The 16981-nt window shown below is 48.5% G+C and overlaps 3 protein-coding genes across 5 annotated transcripts in view; 1 reads left to right on the top strand and 2 right to left on the bottom strand.

Annotated features, from left to right (window-relative positions):
• The first annotated feature begins 2308 nt into the window (after positions 1-2308).
• Positions 2309-3307, top strand: NDUFAF3 (NADH dehydrogenase (ubiquinone) complex I, assembly factor 3). The gene is made up of 5 exons (XM_006873622.1): positions 2309-2385; positions 2513-2705; positions 2855-2921; positions 3007-3107; positions 3191-3307. The coding sequence occupies exons 1-5, from the start codon at positions 2309-2311 to the stop codon at positions 3305-3307; spliced, it is 555 nt and encodes a 184-aa protein (XP_006873684.1).
• A 623-nt stretch (positions 3308-3930) lies between these two features.
• Positions 3931-8642, bottom strand: IMPDH2 (IMP (inosine 5'-monophosphate) dehydrogenase 2). 3 transcript variants are annotated; one of them, XM_006873619.1, is made up of 14 exons: positions 8458-8642; positions 8000-8048; positions 7720-7821; positions 7539-7613; positions 6993-7199; positions 6487-6574; positions 6202-6401; positions 6022-6112; positions 5839-5934; positions 4671-4814; positions 4444-4588; positions 4204-4347; positions 4043-4126; positions 3931-3952 (listed from the first exon to the last, which is right to left on the bottom strand). In XM_006873619.1, exons 1-14 carry the CDS (start codon positions 8553-8555, stop codon positions 3931-3933), a joined length of 1545 nt encoding a protein of 514 aa, XP_006873681.1. In that variant the 5' UTR covers positions 8556-8642. The 3 variants fall into 3 exon arrangements, with proteins under 3 accessions (XP_006873681.1, XP_006873682.1, XP_006873683.1); XM_006873620.1 differs by having other exon boundaries at positions 7554-7613; positions 8458-8555; XM_006873621.1 differs by lacking the exon at positions 7539-7613 and having other exon boundaries at positions 8458-8555.
• A 281-nt stretch (positions 8643-8923) lies between these two features.
• Positions 8924-16981, bottom strand: part of QRICH1 (glutamine-rich 1) — a 50124-nt gene continuing 42066 nt past the window's right edge. Inside the window, exons 6-10 of the mRNA XM_006873618.1 lie at positions 16101-16215; positions 12136-12244; positions 11624-11775; positions 11263-11353; positions 8924-9848 (exon numbers count right to left, since the gene is read on the bottom strand). Coding sequence (XP_006873680.1) covers positions 9656-9848; positions 11263-11353; positions 11624-11775; positions 12136-12244; positions 16101-16215 — 660 coding nt within the window. The 3' untranslated portion in view covers positions 8924-9655. The remainder of the gene's footprint in view (positions 9849-11262; positions 11354-11623; positions 11776-12135; positions 12245-16100; positions 16216-16981) is intronic.

Below are 16981 nucleotides of genomic sequence, written 5' to 3'. Positions count from 1 at the left end.
ATTATGGATGTTTCCAGAATTACCGGTTTTTAATACGACTCAATGGCACTTAACAATGCTTCTTAAAACTGGCGTACTTTAACAGTAATCCTCCCACTTCCTGTTTTAAGCAAGGAACCATTATGGGGGCAGCATTATGACTAAGATCCAGGGTAGCACTCAGCTGGAGCATCCGTTTTTTTATTTTACCAGCAGGAAGACTCTTTTTCATTTCGAAGTAAATTAATTCCTCCAGGTTTTGTTTTTTTGATATTGAGCCCCATTCAGCATAGAGCTCTATGAACTCTGTCCTCGATGGATCCAGTACCCAGAGCTTGAAGAGGAGGAAACCCCAGGGGCAGAAAAAGTTTGGCAAGGCCCCTTTCTGGGCTAATGCTTTGCTAGGGCTGCAAAACCCGGTTGGGAGGCGCCAAAAGAGCACTGGGCGGACACGACATTCCCGATGGCTTCTTGAGTGCCCACTCAGCGGGAGTGATCGTGTCATTCCAAAGCGCTTTCCATGCCACAGGCTCCTGACAGTGGACGGCTGCAAGCTGTGGCCTTCAGCCTCTCTCGGCCCATGAAGACGGTTGGGGTGGTTTTACCCCCAGGAAGTGAAGCGCTATGTTTAGCTAGCTGTGGGCTCACCACCACTGGAGCACTATCCGGAGGTCTGGGCCTGTCTCCCCGACCTCCAATGCCTTCAGGGTTTCCAGAGGACCACTGGCCCCTGTTCTCTCTTGAGTCTATACCCTCCACAATCAGCGGGAGGTCACAATTGAGGGGAGGAGACCAGAATGGCCCAGCAAAGTATGTTTAGGGTTAACGATAGCCCACCCCATCTGGCCAAGGCTGCTGCTCAGGCAAGAGAGCAGGGAACGAAATCCAAGCGCAGCTGGAATGCTCTGGAGACAACAGCTGCTTTTGGGATTCCGTTGCCCGCTGTCCCGCCGTGGGGGGAGGGGGCTCCTGCCCCCAGGTCCCTCGCCTCTTGCCAGACAAAATTCCTATTCCCAGTCCCCTGGGGGCGAATTCAATAGTAGCCAGTGAGTCTAAAGGAAAAGAGGCGCTCACCTGAGCCCCAGAACAAAGGGGGGGGGGGCTGCTTTGGGATTGGATCCCGATCCGGATTAGCTCCACCAGACAGGGTTAGTCCCGTTGGTCCCAACGCAGCCAGAGCTACAACGGTGGGTCAAGTTTCGGGGCAGGCTAAAAGGGAAACGAGTCTGCTAGGCCTGGGAGAAAGTAAACACGCGCGGCCGCCTCAGGGGTACCCCTGCGCCCGAGTCTTTGTCCAGTGACGCTGCCAGCGCCCAGGACACCAGGGGCCGAATGAGTCCGCATGGCGGCGGCAGGACCTCTAGCAGCCCATTGTGGACCGGAACTGGACGACCAACTGCAAGGCCTCGCTGTGCCAAGCCACCCGTCCACCCTCTTGGCCACGCAGGTACAAGACTGGGCCACATCCCCCTGTGGAGGCCAGGCGGACCCAGTTAGATGCCCGAATCCAGCGCGGCCGCAAGCGCCTCTCGAGCCAGCAGGCCCTCTGACTCGGCTCAAAATGGGGGTGGAAACTCTCGGAACGCAAGCCGAGCAGGCGAGGCCAGGCGATGCTCCAGTAGTTAGCTCAATGTCTGCTCCGGTCCGGCTAGGTTGCTCCCAACCAAAAAACATCACTAGCACCTCCGCGGCGTCCCCTTCCGCTGGCTCTGGGCGCAGATTTAGAGCCATTTTAAGGTGAAGCTACCAGCCACGCCCCCTCGCGCTCCCATAAAGCCAATCCACGCGCGACCACGCCCCTCGCGGCGCGCGGCGGCGCCGTCAACGGTCGCGCGGATGACGGTTGGGAAGGGGCGTAATTCGGGGGCGAGGCGGAGAAACCTGACTCGCTGGACTCGCCCTTGGAACCCGACACCCTAAAGCCTGGGATTAGGGGCTCAAAGGCTGGCCCCACGCCCTGGCCAGGTGTGCTGGTCACGACCAGGTGCGCGGCCGCCCCGCCCTGGGCGTTCGTAATGGCTGAGAGTCGAGGCAGCAGGACACCGCTGGGGCCCAGTCTGTGCCTTGAGGGCAGCCACACCGCCAGGTGCCCCGCTCCCCTGGGACTGCCGGAGGGGGCCCGGGAAGGGGCGGTTGGTAGGTACTGACACCAGACCTGTGCCGGGAGACACGCCTTCCTGAGACAGATGGCAAGGGCCTGCTCTCACTTTCCCCGCAGGACCGGCCTAGCTGCGTTGTGCCTGCCAGGCCGCAGGAGGCGCTGTTTCCGCCCTGAGTTACGTCACGACCTCGCCAACCACACGCCGGCCTCACTGCGCGCCGGTTCGTCATGGCCGCTGCCTGCGCGCTTCGGATCTTGTACCGGACAAGACCAGCGTTGCGCTGTGTGCCAACGGAGCTGCAATGGTGAGCCCAGACCCTGCGCCCCGTTCCTTCTCTTCCCCGAGGACCCGCGACCCCCAGTCTCACGCCATTCCTTCCCGTTCTGGGAGAGCCGGAACTTAGGTCCCTGAGCACCCTACACCTTCTCCAGGATTCCACGGCGTGCTTATCGGCTTACGCCGACGGACGACGAGCTGTACCAGCGGACGAGCATCTCACTGCTGCAACGCGAGTCACCGCACAGCATGTATATCGACAGCTACAGCAGCCGGGGCTTCACCGTTAACGGATACCGCGTGCATGGCCCCTGCGCGCTGCTCCCGCAGTCCGTGGTGCAATGGAACGTGAGTCCAGTACGAGGAACCCGGGGTTTCAGTCACAAGTTCCCCTCTCTGTTCTGGCAAACGTCTTTTGTCTGCTACCCGGTACGGGAAGGGTCTGGAGTGTGTGTAAGGCTGCAGTTACTTGTTGAACCGGCCTCCTTCCTACACAGGTGGGATCCCACCTGGATATCACAGAAGAGAGCTTCGCCCTCTTCTGGATGCTGGCGCCCCCAATAGGTATGAGGGGAGGACGGCAGGGCAGAGGTACCCTAACCTCGAAAGACCAGGCCAGCCAGCCATGCCTATCCATATCCCTTCCTAGAGATTATTGTGGTTGGCACAGGAGACCGGATGGAGAGGCTGCAGCCCAAAGTGCTTCGAGCCATGAGGGAGCGCGGCATTGCAGTGGAAGTGCAGGACACGGTGAGGCCCAGGATTTGGGAAAGCTGCTGGGAGCCCAGGCCTAGACTAAGTCAGGCTCATATATCAGCATCTCTTATTTACAGCCTAATGCTTGTGCCACCTTCAACTTCCTGTGTCATGAAGGCCGGATAACAGGAGCTGCTCTTATCCCCCCACCTGGAGGGGCTACTCTCATGTCTCTGGCCCAGTCTACAGAATGAACCACCATGAACTGATCTCTAGGAAAGTCCTTTCTGTGGGATGCAAGGGCACACAACACTTTGTTTGCTAGACAATCTGTTTTTCTTGTTTTGTTAGCTGTGTTGTTAGATAGGGGCTGCTGCTAGGGGTGCTTGTGAAGAAACAGGTCACTTTTTTCATATAGATTCCTTGGGACTGTGTTTTTCCAGCGGTGGGAAGGCAGTATTGGAACACATTCTAAATTTAATTTTTAATTTGCCTGTTTGCTCACATGCAGGTTTGAGGGCATTTCAATGTCTTCTTTCTTCACAAGGTCCTTTAGAGACTCAAATTAGGTAACATGTAATTACTCTTGACCTGATCACATGTGGCCAAAGGCTGGGCTATCCAGAGGACCTGAAGATACTGAGCCCTCCTAAGGAGCCAGAGGCTTTTTTAGATTATGTGTGAGAATGAACCACCTTGGCTCCCTAGGGGTTTCGAGTTGGCCTGTGAGCTCTTCCAGGGCCACAGAGCATCCTCACACCTGAGATTCTTCCTTGAATTGAGAATGTTGTGTTTGTGTGCATCTGTGGTGATACAACATTAGAAACCAAACATCACTTTTTTCCAACTTTTATTGAAAAACTGAGGGATTGCTCGATCAAAAAAGCCGCTTCTCATACCTACAGATAGAAGGATCAATTGTGAGATGAGGGCAGGAGGAAGGAGGGTGACAGGAAACAGGAAAGGGGTTGGGGTTGTTGATAACTTACGAATGGAGGCTGTGGACACCACCTTCTACCTGAGCTGAGGATGTTCTCTTCTCAAACTTGAGTTCCCCAGAGTACATCATGGCTCTGAATAATAGAATGACTGGTGTCAGATGTGGGTAGCTGTTCTAGAATCAACCTCTTACTGTAATCCCCAAACTCACCGGACTTGGGTCAAACTCTTGGCACCGATGTCCTGACAGGAGTGTTGAATACCTGCGATCAGGTAAGGGACGAACTTGTGTATGGATCCTTTGTCTTGCACAGCCCCAGACACACCCTGGGCCACCTTGATTTTGTCAGCTTCACTGTAGAAACAGGTCAAGACATGGACAAGGTCACAGCAGGTGCTGAGGTCAGGGAGAGGGATGGGAAACTATGGGGAACTGGTCTGACTGTCCCACCTAAAATATCGGTTTTGGCTGCTAAGATGTTTGTCCATGGCATCAAGAGAACCCATCCCACGGTATTTCTTCAGCCGGATCCCATCAGAGAAGAAGTATTCACCAGGTGCTTCAGTAGTAGCAGCCAGGAGGGAACCCATCATAACTGCGGACAGAGGGTGCTTAAGACAGCCTGAGCTGTAATGAGGAAAAAGGGCCCCACCAGACTCCATGGTGCTGAGCCTAACCTGTAGAGGCTCCAAGGGCCAAGGCTTTGGCAATATGGCCCACGTTTTGTATTCCTCCATCAGCAATGACTGGAACACCAAAGCGTCGAGCATACTCTGATACTTTGTATACAGCTGTTGCCTGGGGCCGCCCACAGGCCAGCACTGTTGAGAGATGAAGGAACAGGTGAGCAGGGTTACTCGGGGCAGGCAAAGGGCCCAATGGCCAGTCAGCATACAGGAGCTACACCTGCACCAGAACTTCAGCTGGGCTGATGAAGAGGTATGTCTGAATTGACCACACCTGTGCCACCTGTCTTAACCAGTACAAATAGTTGTGCTGGCTGCCACTGACCTGTGTGTGCGTACGTGCATGTGTGCAGGATCCAAGGCAGCCCTCAGGCACATGCAGTCGTAGCTGCACCCAGCTGGTATCACAAGGGGTCAGTCTTAGCTAGAAACACTTAGCTAGCTGATGGCAGGTAGGGCAAGAGTCACCGTGCAGTTAGTACCCAGAGGCACTGAGTCAGGCCCAGTCCTCTTCCCTGTATAGTGGGCAGCTCAGGCAAGATCAGAGCAACAGTCACGTGGATGGTTGGAAGCAGACTCAAGAGTTGGTACTGCAGAAGATGTGAGCAGAACAGGGTCTGTCTGGGTAAGTTTCTGCCCTATAAATGCCCCAACAGAGGACTGTTGTAGAGCAGCCCTGAAAACAATGGTCTGTCCATCAGTCTGCCCTACCCACCCATTAGCACCACAAACCCCAGGAGCTACAGCTACAGTCAACCAAGCAGCCGGGCAGTGGGCAGCTGGGCCGGGCCAGTGGGCCGGGCCGGACTTACTATAGCAGCCCGTGACAGTAGAAGGGCATTTGGGGCTGTGGGACTTTATGTCTGGAGGGATCTTGGGAGCCACTAAATAAAACAAACAGACCAGAGTTTAGAGAGGGCGCAGAGCAGGAGCAAAGAGGCCAGGCTAGGCAGGGGGTGGCAAGTGAGGACTGATAATGAGCTCATCTTGCTTCCAGCATATGTCACCCATCCAAAGGTCTTACTTGGACCCTAGACCTGCCCTATTGGAGGGCTCACAGTACAGTTCCCATAAAAGTGTTTGGCCCCAGGGCAGGTGGGGATAATAAGGGCCCCTTGCTGAAGCCAGCATTTCTTAGGGCCCTGAAAAAACATCTTACCTTCCTGGGTAATACAGATGGAGCCACTGCCCATGCCCACCCGCAAGGCATCCACACCTGCATCAATAAGGTTCTTAGCCTGAGCAGCAGTCACCACTGCAGGGAGAGAGGGAAAGGATCTTGGAAAAAGTCCAGGTGAGAACCCAGCTCCCCATATTTTTTCAGTGCCCAGTTTTGCCTCACCATTGCCTCCAATGACCTGGAGACTGGGATATTTCTCTTTGATGTACTTGATCATGTTGATCTGGAAGATGGAATTACCCTGGGAAGAGTCCTGGGACAGGGAGAAAGTTGTACTGAGACTGCTGCATGGCAGCTGATCCTGCTACTTTATCACCCGATCCCTTCAGTACAACAGCTCACCAGAACCACTACATCCACACCAGCCTGGGCTAGTAAGTCCAACCGGTATTTGTCATCTTCATGTGTGCCAATGGCTGCACCACACAGCAGCTGCTTCTTAGTATCTTTGGAGGCCAGTGGGTAATCCCGGTTCTTCTTCAGGTCTGTCCGGGCGATGATGGCCACCAGCTCGTCGTTTTCATTTACAATGGGCAACTTTCCTGGGTGGGTACAGTGCAGGATATGAGTCAGGGTTCCAGGCTTTGGTTTCAGGCTCCCTTCTGATCTCTAGAATTCACTACTTACCCTTCTTGCTTCGCTGCAGAATTTCATTTGCTTCCTTTAATGTGACGCCTGCAGGAGCCACCACCAAGTCTTCCCGCTTTGTCATGATCTGAGAGGGAATGAAAGGGCCAGGTAGAGTGACCACAGATCCTACACTAATTCAGGGGTATGTTTCCAAAGATTACCAAGTTTCTCCAGTATCCAAATCACTCTCCCCCCTCAAAGAGACCCAACAGTTCTGCAACTGTCTCGTGTGGCAAGAGAACTGAAGAGAAAGGATAACATGGTGCCTTCTCAATACACGAGAAAAAGGGCAAAGCTGTTATCTACCATAGGGTAGCAAACAACACAATGCGTGCTGGCAAGTATCTGGGCAGTTGAGAGCCTCTCGGGTAGGGGAATGTAAGAATCCTATGGTTGGCTGGGCAACCTGTGAGATGTCATTCAGGCAAAAGACCCTTCCCTCCTCTAATCCCCACCCCTGTATTTGGCTACCAGTTTGGCTGTGCTCTGCCAGTGCCACCCACCTCTTCTAGAGATCGGTCATGCTCCTCCTCCTTGAGAAAATCAATGTCCCGGGAGGAGATGATGCCTACTAGGCGGCTTCCCATTCGGCCTGTGTCTGTGATAGGGATCCCACAGAAGCCGTGCCTTGCCTTGGCCTCAAATACATCTCTTACACGATCTTTGGGGCTGAGTACCACAGGGTCTGTTATGAATCCCTGCTCATATTTCTGGAAGGAAAAATGATAGGAAAAGGGCATTAATTGCTTCAGGATCTTGGGTCTGAAGCATATGGGGGTCTTTGCCCAGCTCCCTCTTGGGCGTGTCATATGACCAAATCACACCAATACTTAAAACTCCTCCCAAAAGTGAAGGACAGGAACTAAAGTTATGCTGAAGGCACTGTCCAACTGGTCTTCTTCCACTGCCTGCAGACACTGTCTCAGGCTTTCTTCAGAAATTAAAACTCCACAAAAATGGAAGGGTACTAGAGTAGGAGTAGGACAGTCCCCCACCGTCCCACAGTTCAATTCCCAGGAGCTCTTGGCCAGGATATCTGCCCCTCTGACCTTTACTTTCCGAACTTCATTGGCCTGGAATTCAGGTGTAGAGTTGTGGTGGATGAAGCCAATTCCACCAGTAAGCTTTAGAATGAACAGAAGGGAGAGAGGGACAAGTTGTTAGGTTTAATTACATGCTTTGGGGGAAAAAAGATAGACTCCTTCTGCCCTAGCACCCCATGTGGCTTACCGCCATTGCTATGGCCATCCCAGCCTCAGTGACTGTGTCCATTGGGGAGGAAACAAGTGGAGTCTTCAGAGTAATTTTTTTGGTCAACGCAGAGGTCAGGTCCTAAAGAATTAAGACCCATTAGTGTGGGAAAGCATCTCATTTACCTCAGCTGGTACCAAAGCCTCCACAAAAGACCTGCACATGAGGCCGCGAGACCACTTCATAGAATCCACCCCCAGGTCCAATTTGGTAAGGGTTAGGGTTAGCAGCTCAGGTCTCAATTACTGGCAATACTCACCACTTGGTCTGCAGTGAAGTCGATGTATCCAGGAAGAATAAGAAAGTCACTGTGTGGAGAGAGATTGGGAGGGTTCAGGTTTAGCGTAACTTGATATTCTATCCCCATAACTCACGCCATAAAGAATCTGGGCATGGAGTAGGAATAACTAAGCATATGTGTCACAGGCAAGGAAAAGAGAGATGGGGAAAGAGAATCTTCTCTGCTATCGTCTGTCATCACTACTATTGGCACCCAGACAACTCCATGTGCCCTGAACACTTGAGTTTCTGGCGGTGAATTTAGGCACTGCCAAGTTGCCACCCCTCACCCCGTACCGCTCCAAAGCTGGCAGTGCCAGTATATGGAGAATGACAGGAACCTGCTTCCCACTCCCACGATGACTCAAGGGAAGCCCCTTTCCTGCCACTCAGCGTGCCGCCCGTTTCCTCGCCCAGGTGAGCCCGATAGGTCCGCACTTGTAGGTGAGACCGTCTCCGCAATTGAAGAGCTGCTGTGCCGTGAGTCCGTCGTCTGGCACATACGACGTGCCCCCGCTAATCAAATAGTCAGCCATGACCAGCGCGAAGCAAAAGCGCGTGTCTCTAAGGCCCGCGCAGCAGAGGCCGAAGGCGACTGGGCCACGCTAATATAAACCCGCTGACAGCGTCACGGCGCCTACGTCGCTTACGACAGCACGTACCACGAACGGGCGAATCACCGGACGGGGGCGGAGCAAGGTAAAGAGCGCATGCGCATTAACCCGACTGTTCACAGCCACTCACAGCACTGGGCGAGGCTTCCCATTACATCTCTTCTCCCTTTGCTAGTTTGCCAGGGTAGGACGTTGGCCCATTCAAAACTTTTATTTTAAACAGGCACGGTTTTACTTTCACTGACCCGCCAGGCACCTCCCAAAATAATGAGGCATTGTTCTCAAGCATATTGAAAAGACGTGCTTGTCATTCTTAATAAACAACTAGAGTAAGAATACATAAGAGAAACAGAGTGGTATCTTTATATGATACACAAGGTGTATGTTACAAGAATTCCATCAGGCACAGGAGCCTCAGATTTAAGGCCTCAATGTTAGGCCAAAAAAAAGTAAAGTTTTTACTTTAACATCTAAAATGTCACTTGTCTTAAAGAGGATGTAATAGAAATTGTCTTTAATAAATCATAATTGAAGTTCTCGTTTTCCTTCCATTAAGATGCTAGTTTATGTCGGAATATGAAGAAAGAAAACACATGGCTCCTCTGTGGTCAGCGAGGTCTGCCAGTCCAAGGTGGGACTGGGGAGATTTTCTGGAGGGTCCATCCATCATTCATTCCATCTTTCTTAAGGAAGGGAAGGGACCACATTTCTATTAGCAGTCTAGGCCCTTTCCCCAGACCTCAGGTGAGGTGGGAAGGGGAAAAAGTCAACCAGCAACTTTCCAGGCCATCTGGCTCTCAGGAAACTAAGAGCCCCCACAAGCTGAGGAGTCTGCTGCAGCAGGTCTATGAAGATGTACAGGGAGCAGAGTTTCCTTTTACGTTTAAAACAGAAGCAGCCTGGAAGGCTTCAAAACTACACCAATTAAAAAAAAGGAAAAATAAAACGGAGGCCTCTTCTTTAGTGTCAAAGTCTGTCCAGTTCTTCCTGGCTGGTCTCCCCGGCACACTGGCAGAGGCAGTTCAGTGCATGGTGCTTGCGTTAGCCACAGCAATGGCCTCCTGAATTTCTCGTATCACCAGGATCCGGGTCAGCATCTGTCCCATCTGCTCTCTGCTGATAGGCTGGACGGAGTACCAGATGGGGCTGTTGGGGGCCACTACCGGTTCAGGAGTCAGGTAAAAGGTATCATTCCGTCCTTTCACACTCTGGGGGCTGAAGAACATGTTGGTAAAGGCTGGGTAAGACCTGTACAAACTTAACCCTCCCAATTTAAACCTCCCAGAGAGATACTGTCTGCGAAAGCTGTGAAGGTAGCAGCTCCACTGCAGGACCTCCTTTGGGGAGATTGTAAAATACCAGAGTCAGGCTACCTTTTTCCTGCTCCTCCCTCACTTGCAGCCAGCTGCAATCTGCTCCTTCTAATGACCTGCCTAGGTCTCATCTGGGGTCAGTTAGTTGAGCCAAGCCTTATCCTACTTTCATTGCCCAGAAGGTCCACTTCAAGTCTTTGCTCTATTTTCTCCACTCCATCCATTAATAGTATCTCTCAAGTCTACCTCAAGGACCTTTATCTACCTTTCCAGTGCACAAAGATGTTAGGTCCCTTACTTGAGATCCCCCAACCCCAAATGTTGAGCTGTATACCTCTTTTAAGCAATTAACACATGCTATTCTTTTTACCAGTTATCTGCCTAACACTTATATTCAAGGGCTACTGAGTCATGCATGTTACAATCACAGATGTTACAGCAGTAAGTAAGAACAACAGCACCTGCCTTATAGCGTTTCCAGATTACAGAAGAGACAGAACAATTAAACAATTACAAACAGTGGTGAGTGCTACAAAGGAAACAGCCAGGGGACTTGATATAGCCAAGGAAACAAGTGGGAAATCTAGAAATGCATCCCTGATAAAAGTTGTGTTTAAGGTGAGATGACAAATGAGAGCTAAGTAGCCAAAGGGGTAAAAATAAGGTGCTTGCCCAACAAAAAAATATTTGGTGCCAAAGCCTTGAGTGAAGACGACAGCATGGTGTCCTTGGGTGGAAAGGAGCAAGTGTGGCTACAGCCAAGAGTTTAGTGGACATGAGGTTCATAGGGGAAGTACACGAACGTCCTTATTACCCATGTAAGGATTTACAGTCTTTCTCTGTAAAATAATGGGAAGCCACTGACAGTTTAAATTTACAGGACATAAGACCTGCAACCTAGAAAGATCATTCTAGTGTTACTATGTTATATGTCAAACTGCAGGAGCAAGAGAAGCAAAAGCAAAAACTAAGGGCAAGAGTCCCCTAAGAAATGAGAGTGGCAATGATGAAGCCCAAAGTCAAGATGATGCTGTGTCATTCCTTAATATGCATTAGAAGCAGCCTCTCTGTACCTGTCATCTCTGTCATGAACAGTGACCATCAGGGAGTAGGAACTCCCTTTACATCACATATCTTGAGAAAACCAGCCAGGCTGCTTCTAAATTTAACTTAATGAAAGTGTGGGTTTCCTCTTAATATGGGACTAGGGTATGTCTCGCTTCTGTGACAATATACAAAGGTGAATATACCCATGCATATATGCACAGACACATGCACACACACAAGGTCACCCGGTCACAATAAAGCCTCCTCACCATTTGAAGAGGTAGAAATCGTAGAGCTTGATGGGACACCTCAGTGGATTCTCTGGATTTTCCGTCTGTTCTGCATACATGTCATCTGTAACTATAAAACACACCCCACACACAGACATGGTATAAGTCTGTCTGAACTCAAGTGCCAGATCAAGAACCTTGGGCTCAAAGCCACCTTAACTAGGAAACACTGGGTCAAAAAAAGGGTATGAGGCATAGACAATGGGGCTATGAAGAAGAAAGGAAACTATTCTTGGATTAACACCTGGCCTTCAACACTAATCATTAGTCCCCCACGTACTACAAAGGAAGGGCAAAACAAGTAACATTTGCTTCTGCTGCTCCTGTACCCATCCTCTACCTTTCTGGCCAGTCTGGTGTATCCCAAGTGCCTTCAGGTACCGGATACTCGTGCTTTTATCCTTGGGATTTGAGGGATTCTTCTTTGTCTGTCGCAAAACCTTGGAGAAGGCCAGCTTCATGTGCTGGTCCACTGTCTTCAACAGGAAGTACCTGGACCGCAAGCGAAAGCAAGGCAGAGGGAAGGGTGCCGGGAAGAGACTGTGACTTACCCTCCACCCGTCAAAGCTTCAGAAGAACTGCTGCCCACATTCTCAGGATCTGGGCAGACCCACACCCAAGCACAGAGTCCAGTGGAGGAGCCATATCAGGACTGATGGTAGGGATCTGGGAAGGCTGTTTGCCTCACTGGTCATCACACAAAATGCAGCCAAGCGGGGTTGGGGCCTTTCAGTAGCCCAAAGGCTCTCAAATATGTGTCAGAGGAATTCAGAAGTCCTCCTGGATAGCTTCCACCCTCTTCACTGGGCAGACCCCAGCAGTGGCTAAGCATGAAGCCTCCAGAACACTTACTTGGTGTTAAAGAACATGAGGGTGGTCAACAGGGTGGAGGGGGAGTGAGCCCCAAGCTGCTTGCACTCCCACAGCATCTCCTCAGTCACATGGCTGGGCAGGACATAGCCTAGGAACAAGAGAGCACTGCTACAACACAAGAAGACAGGAGGTCCCACAAAGGTACGCGAGAGTACAACTCCAACAATCAACATCTCTCTATAATGTGGCAGAATCATTTGGAAACTTATTAAAATACCTATGGCTGGGTGCCAATCTGAGTTTCTGGAGTAGGACCCAAGGACTTCATTTCTAACATGTTACCATGCTATGCTAATGCTATTGTTTTAGGGAACACAGGGAAACAAACAGTGCCACATGATTATTTTTACATGACATTAAATTTTACCTTTACTTCAAAGTTAATTTGGGGCAAAAAGACGGTTCTCAGGGAGAGTAAAACACTTAAAACTACAAATTACACTCTGCACATATGTGCACTTGTGTGCATTTTCAAAGATGTCCAGGACTCAATGAACTTGTATATGTACACTTTTTCCCTTGGGTAAGATCTCTCCTATTGTATCTAGAAGCAAGTCCAGATCTCTGGATAAAAGGGAGACTGACATTCAAAACTTTTACACGTTTTCCTTGCAGAGCATGTTTTATTTCAAAACCCTAGTTCATTAGTGAACCCAGAGCTAAGCAAGAACAGATGCCAGGGGTTGACCAAGGACCTTGGGTAGCCAGGTCTACTGCCAAAGGAATATGTCTGGGTTAACTACCAAGCTCACTTCACAGGAATAGTCAATAAGCAACTATTAGGGACGTGAGGACAGCAGCAGAGACTACTTACTATCCTCCGTATGGGTTTCAGGATTCCCCAGGCAGGCAGGGAAAGGAACCACTTTTAGGAAACAAAAAAAGGACCAGTCTGCTGCCCAATATATCCTTCTTCTCTGTTCTTGCCAAAGCTAGTCCTTTGTCTCTAGTAGTCCACTGCTGTCTCTTTAAGGCTACTCTACTTTTGCCCATCCTTTGGCTACTTTAGAGTGACAACTGGAAAAGCTTTCCTGCTTTCATACATAAATAAAAAAGACATGATGAATGGCAACAGATTGGCCTTGTTGGGAAGGGTGAGCTCCTAAGTCTCAGGGAAGCCTTGCCATGTCCCACTTACTTTAGGGTCACTCTGTCAGTTCTCTTTGGTGTCACTTCCTTAAATTTACACTCCTCTGAACAACACAATTTAAAAGTGAACTCTAATGCCTGAGGACCAGGGCTCCTGCTATCAGAGAAAGGAGATATGAAGAGATGTTATATAAAAGGCTTGTAGTTCTCAGTCTGAATTGTAAGCAGCATCAAAATAATGAATTTTACCTTAAAATTATTTTTCTAGTTCTGTCTACTGAAATGCCTAGAGAACATGACTAATATCCAGTAGCAATATTCACCCTCAGCACTTAGAACGTGGTACTGGAATACTATTTTCCACTAAAGGAATTAGGCTCCACAGAAAACTGGTTGGTTCCACATCTGGAACAGGAACATTTTGTTAAATCTGAAATGAAGGAAGTTATTGAAGATTACTACCATTATATGAAAAGGACCCACAGAGCAATTTAAAAAGGCTCCAAACAGACAAAGCAGCAGTCAAGAAATCAAAGGATGTATTGCATTAGGCAAATCTGCTGCACAAGACCTTTATAAAGTGTTGAAGAGCAAAGATGTCACTTTGAGGACGAAGGTGTGCCTGACCCAAGCCATGGTATTTTCAATAACCTCATATGGATGCGAAAGCTGGACAGTGAATAAGGAAGATCGTAGAAGAATTGATGCTTTTGAGTTATGGTGTTGGAGGAAAATATTGAAGTGCCACAGGCTGCCAAAAGAACCAACAGATCTGTGTTGGAAAAAGTGCAGCCAGAGTGCTCCTTGGAGGCCAAGATGGCCAAACTTGGTCTCTCATATTTCAGACATGTTGTCAGGAGGGACCAGTCGTTGGAGAAGGATACCATGTTTGGTAAGGTGGGGGATCAGAGAAAAAGAGAAAGACCCCCAACGAGATGGATTGGCAAAGTGGCAGCATCAATTGGCTCAAGCATGCCAACAATTATGAAGTTGGCTCACGACTGGGCAGTGTTTCTTTCTGTTGTGCATACGATTGCTATGAATCGGTACCAACTTGATGGCACCTAAAAACAACAACAAAGTAGACAAAGATGGGATAATTTGCACAACTGCAGTAATGAGACAAGTGCAATGGACTGAAACACACCGAGAACATTCAAAGCATAAGTTCTCAATGAAGGAGCTCTGGTAGCATAGTGGTTACTAATCAGGCTGCTAACCTCAAGGTCAGCAGTTCCAAACTACCAGCTGACCACGGGAGATGAGGCTTTCTGCTCCTGTAAAGATTTACAGCCTTGGAAACCCTATACAGGGTCGCTATAATTGGGAACAGACTCCATGGTACATAACCACCAACCACCACCAACTTCTCAATGATTCTTTAAAAACATGAATTGGTCATTACTGGAGGAGGTTAATGAGCCACACTTCACTACTATGAAAACTGGGTAATGAAGAAAAAAGTGAACAAGCCCTTAACTGGTCTCTTCTATACGGAGGATCACTAATCTATTCTGTTTACTTTTCAATAATAAAAAGGTTTCAGAATTTTTATTTAAAAGGTTTAAAAGTGAACTTTGATTATCCTTGTTGTTATTAAGTGCCATCAAGCCCGTTCTGAATCGTAGTGACCCGTATAGGGTTTCCAAACTTTAAATCTTAATGGGAACAGAATTCTTTCATCTTTCTCCCACAGAGCAAATGGTGAGTCCAAATCACATACCTTGTGGTTTGCAATCAAGTGCTTATGTATACAACCACAATGCCCCTTGAACATTCAAATTATGTGTCATAAAGTAATTTCTGACTCACAGCAACTCTGTATAACATTTCTAAGAAACTGCTGGTGGGTTTGAACCACCAACCTAATGGTTAGCAATCCAGTTTTGACCCTATAGTACTACACCAGAACGCCTAAAAAAAATACAAAAACAGAAACAAAAATTGCTTAAAAAAATATATAAAATGTAAAAAATAGGGATTCACTCATACAGATCGCTGTTCTAATGACAGCCCCTCAGAGATGCCGTCCTCCTAGTATGTTTGCTTTTCATTCCCTTGTGCTTTGTTCTACACAAAGTACTTAATCACAAATTAGTACTGTAATTTATCCATTGTCTTCTCCTATTAGGATGTGTGGAGTCCTGGTGTGGCACTGCAGGATAATGCACAGGATACAAGGTCAGTTTGAACTGCGAAGTTCGCAGTTCAAACTCACCAGCTGCTCCTCTGAAACCCTATACAGGGTCGCTATGATTCAGAACACAAATTGATGGCCCTCAACAACATTCGGATATGTGCTCCATTTGTTCATTGCTATATGACATCCTCCAGTAACTGGAATACTGCCTGGCACATAGGAGGCAGTAAAACAACAACAAACTGTTGTCTAAGCAGTAAAATAAAATTTTTCAAAAGGTTAAGCAGAATATAAAAATTTAACAGCCAGAAATTAAAACTCAATTTGTTTATGTCAAAGCCCATGCTCTTTCACCACAACATAATGCGCAGGAGATTGCCTGTGGGTAAAGCAAAAATTATGTTCCAGACATAACATGGGCAGTAGGGTAGGGGAAACATGATCTAACACAAGCAACCTACAACTGAAATAGTTCATAATTTTAAATTGTTGTAATGATTCTAAATTTAATCAATAGGAAACCCTAAACCCAAAGCACAAGAGTCTCACTCTTCCACTAGTGGTGCATCTGCCCTTATCAGGTGAAGCAGTACACAGGCCGGCGGTACTGCAGGCTGGCATTTATAACCCCCTGTATTCCACACCCTGCCACAGAAGATGCTATCTTTTTAAAACCAAGGTGAGAAAGAAATCCAAATATAAGGAGGATTCTTACCAAGTGGAGTGACCCGAGGCTGGACATCCTTCAGAACTTCATGTAGCCACTCCGTGAACCGAACATAGTAAAGATCGGAGAAAATGTCATCAACACGTCCATTTTCAAACAGATACTAAAGGGAAAACAATCCATAAAAGCTGTTGGTAGTCTCCAGGGTAAGACTTTATTTTCTTCATCCAACACCACCTACCTCTCCTACCCAGTCCCTACTAAACAAACACACCAGGTCAAACTCTCCAGCATGGGACACATTCACAGTACCTTCAGATCATGTGGATCTGATTCTCACAACACACTCCTAAGCTGGGACACTGAGGCAGATTTTCTGACTGCTGTTTCACCTAGGCAGGGCAATGTCTTGTGGTAGCAACAAATATAGTGCAGGCCGGGAAGAGAGGAACATCTGAGAGGCAGACTTTTCTCTGGTCAGGGAATAGTTTGAGTTCCACCAACAAGTCCTCTTCCATTATATTGGTGGACTTCTCGAGCCATCAAACATTAAGAAATCCACCTCAGCTCCTCTAAACTGTCCATCTAAAATTAGTTCCTATTATGTTTGCTGTTGTTGCCAGGGACCACTGGGTCAGTTCCAACTCGTAGCAACCTCATGCACGAAAGAATGCAGCATTAGCCTCACAATTGTTGCTCACATATATGTGAACCCATTGTTGCAACCATTATGTCAATCCATCTCAAAGACTTCCCTCGCTTTCACTGACCCTCTATCAAACATGATATCCTCCTCCAAAAACTGGCCCCCACCTGTTAACACATCCAAAATGCGTGAGACAGTCTTATCATCTTCACTTCTAAGGAGCAATCTGGCTGTACTTCTTTCAAGACAGATTTGTTCATTTTTCTGTCAGTCCGGTTTATTC

This window comes from Chrysochloris asiatica, unplaced genomic scaffold (genome assembly GCF_000296735.1).
Source record: "Chrysochloris asiatica unplaced genomic scaffold, ChrAsi1.0 scaffold00246, whole genome shotgun sequence".
In the NCBI taxonomy this organism is placed as follows: domain Eukaryota; kingdom Metazoa; phylum Chordata; class Mammalia; order Afrosoricida; family Chrysochloridae; genus Chrysochloris; species Chrysochloris asiatica.
Note: the sequence above shows the minus strand (reverse complement) of the source record. Positions and strands in the feature narration are given on the sequence as shown.

Bases quoted from the DNA above. Each gene is read 5' to 3' on its own strand.
- IMPDH2 (XM_006873619.1), bottom strand. From the start codon at position 8,555: ATGGCTGACTATTTGATTAGCGGGGGCACGTCGTATGTGCCAGACGAC. The intron at 6,575-6,992 runs GTGGGTGGCACT...ATTCCCTCTCAG, and splicing joins ATGACCGATCTCTAGAAGAG to ATCATGACAAAGCGGGAAGA. The intron at 4,589-4,670 runs GTTAGGCTCAGC...CTCTGTCCGCAG, and splicing joins GGCCCTTGGAGCCTCTACAG to TTATGATGGGTTCCCTCCTG.
- NDUFAF3 (XM_006873622.1), top strand. From the start codon at position 2,309: ATGGCCGCTGCCTGCGCGCTTCGGATCTTGTACCGGACAAGACCAGCG. The intron at 2,922-3,006 runs GTATGAGGGGAG...ATCCCTTCCTAG, and splicing joins GATGCTGGCGCCCCCAATAG to AGATTATTGTGGTTGGCACA. The intron at 3,108-3,190 runs GTGAGGCCCAGG...TCTTATTTACAG, and splicing joins CAGTGGAAGTGCAGGACACG to CCTAATGCTTGTGCCACCTT.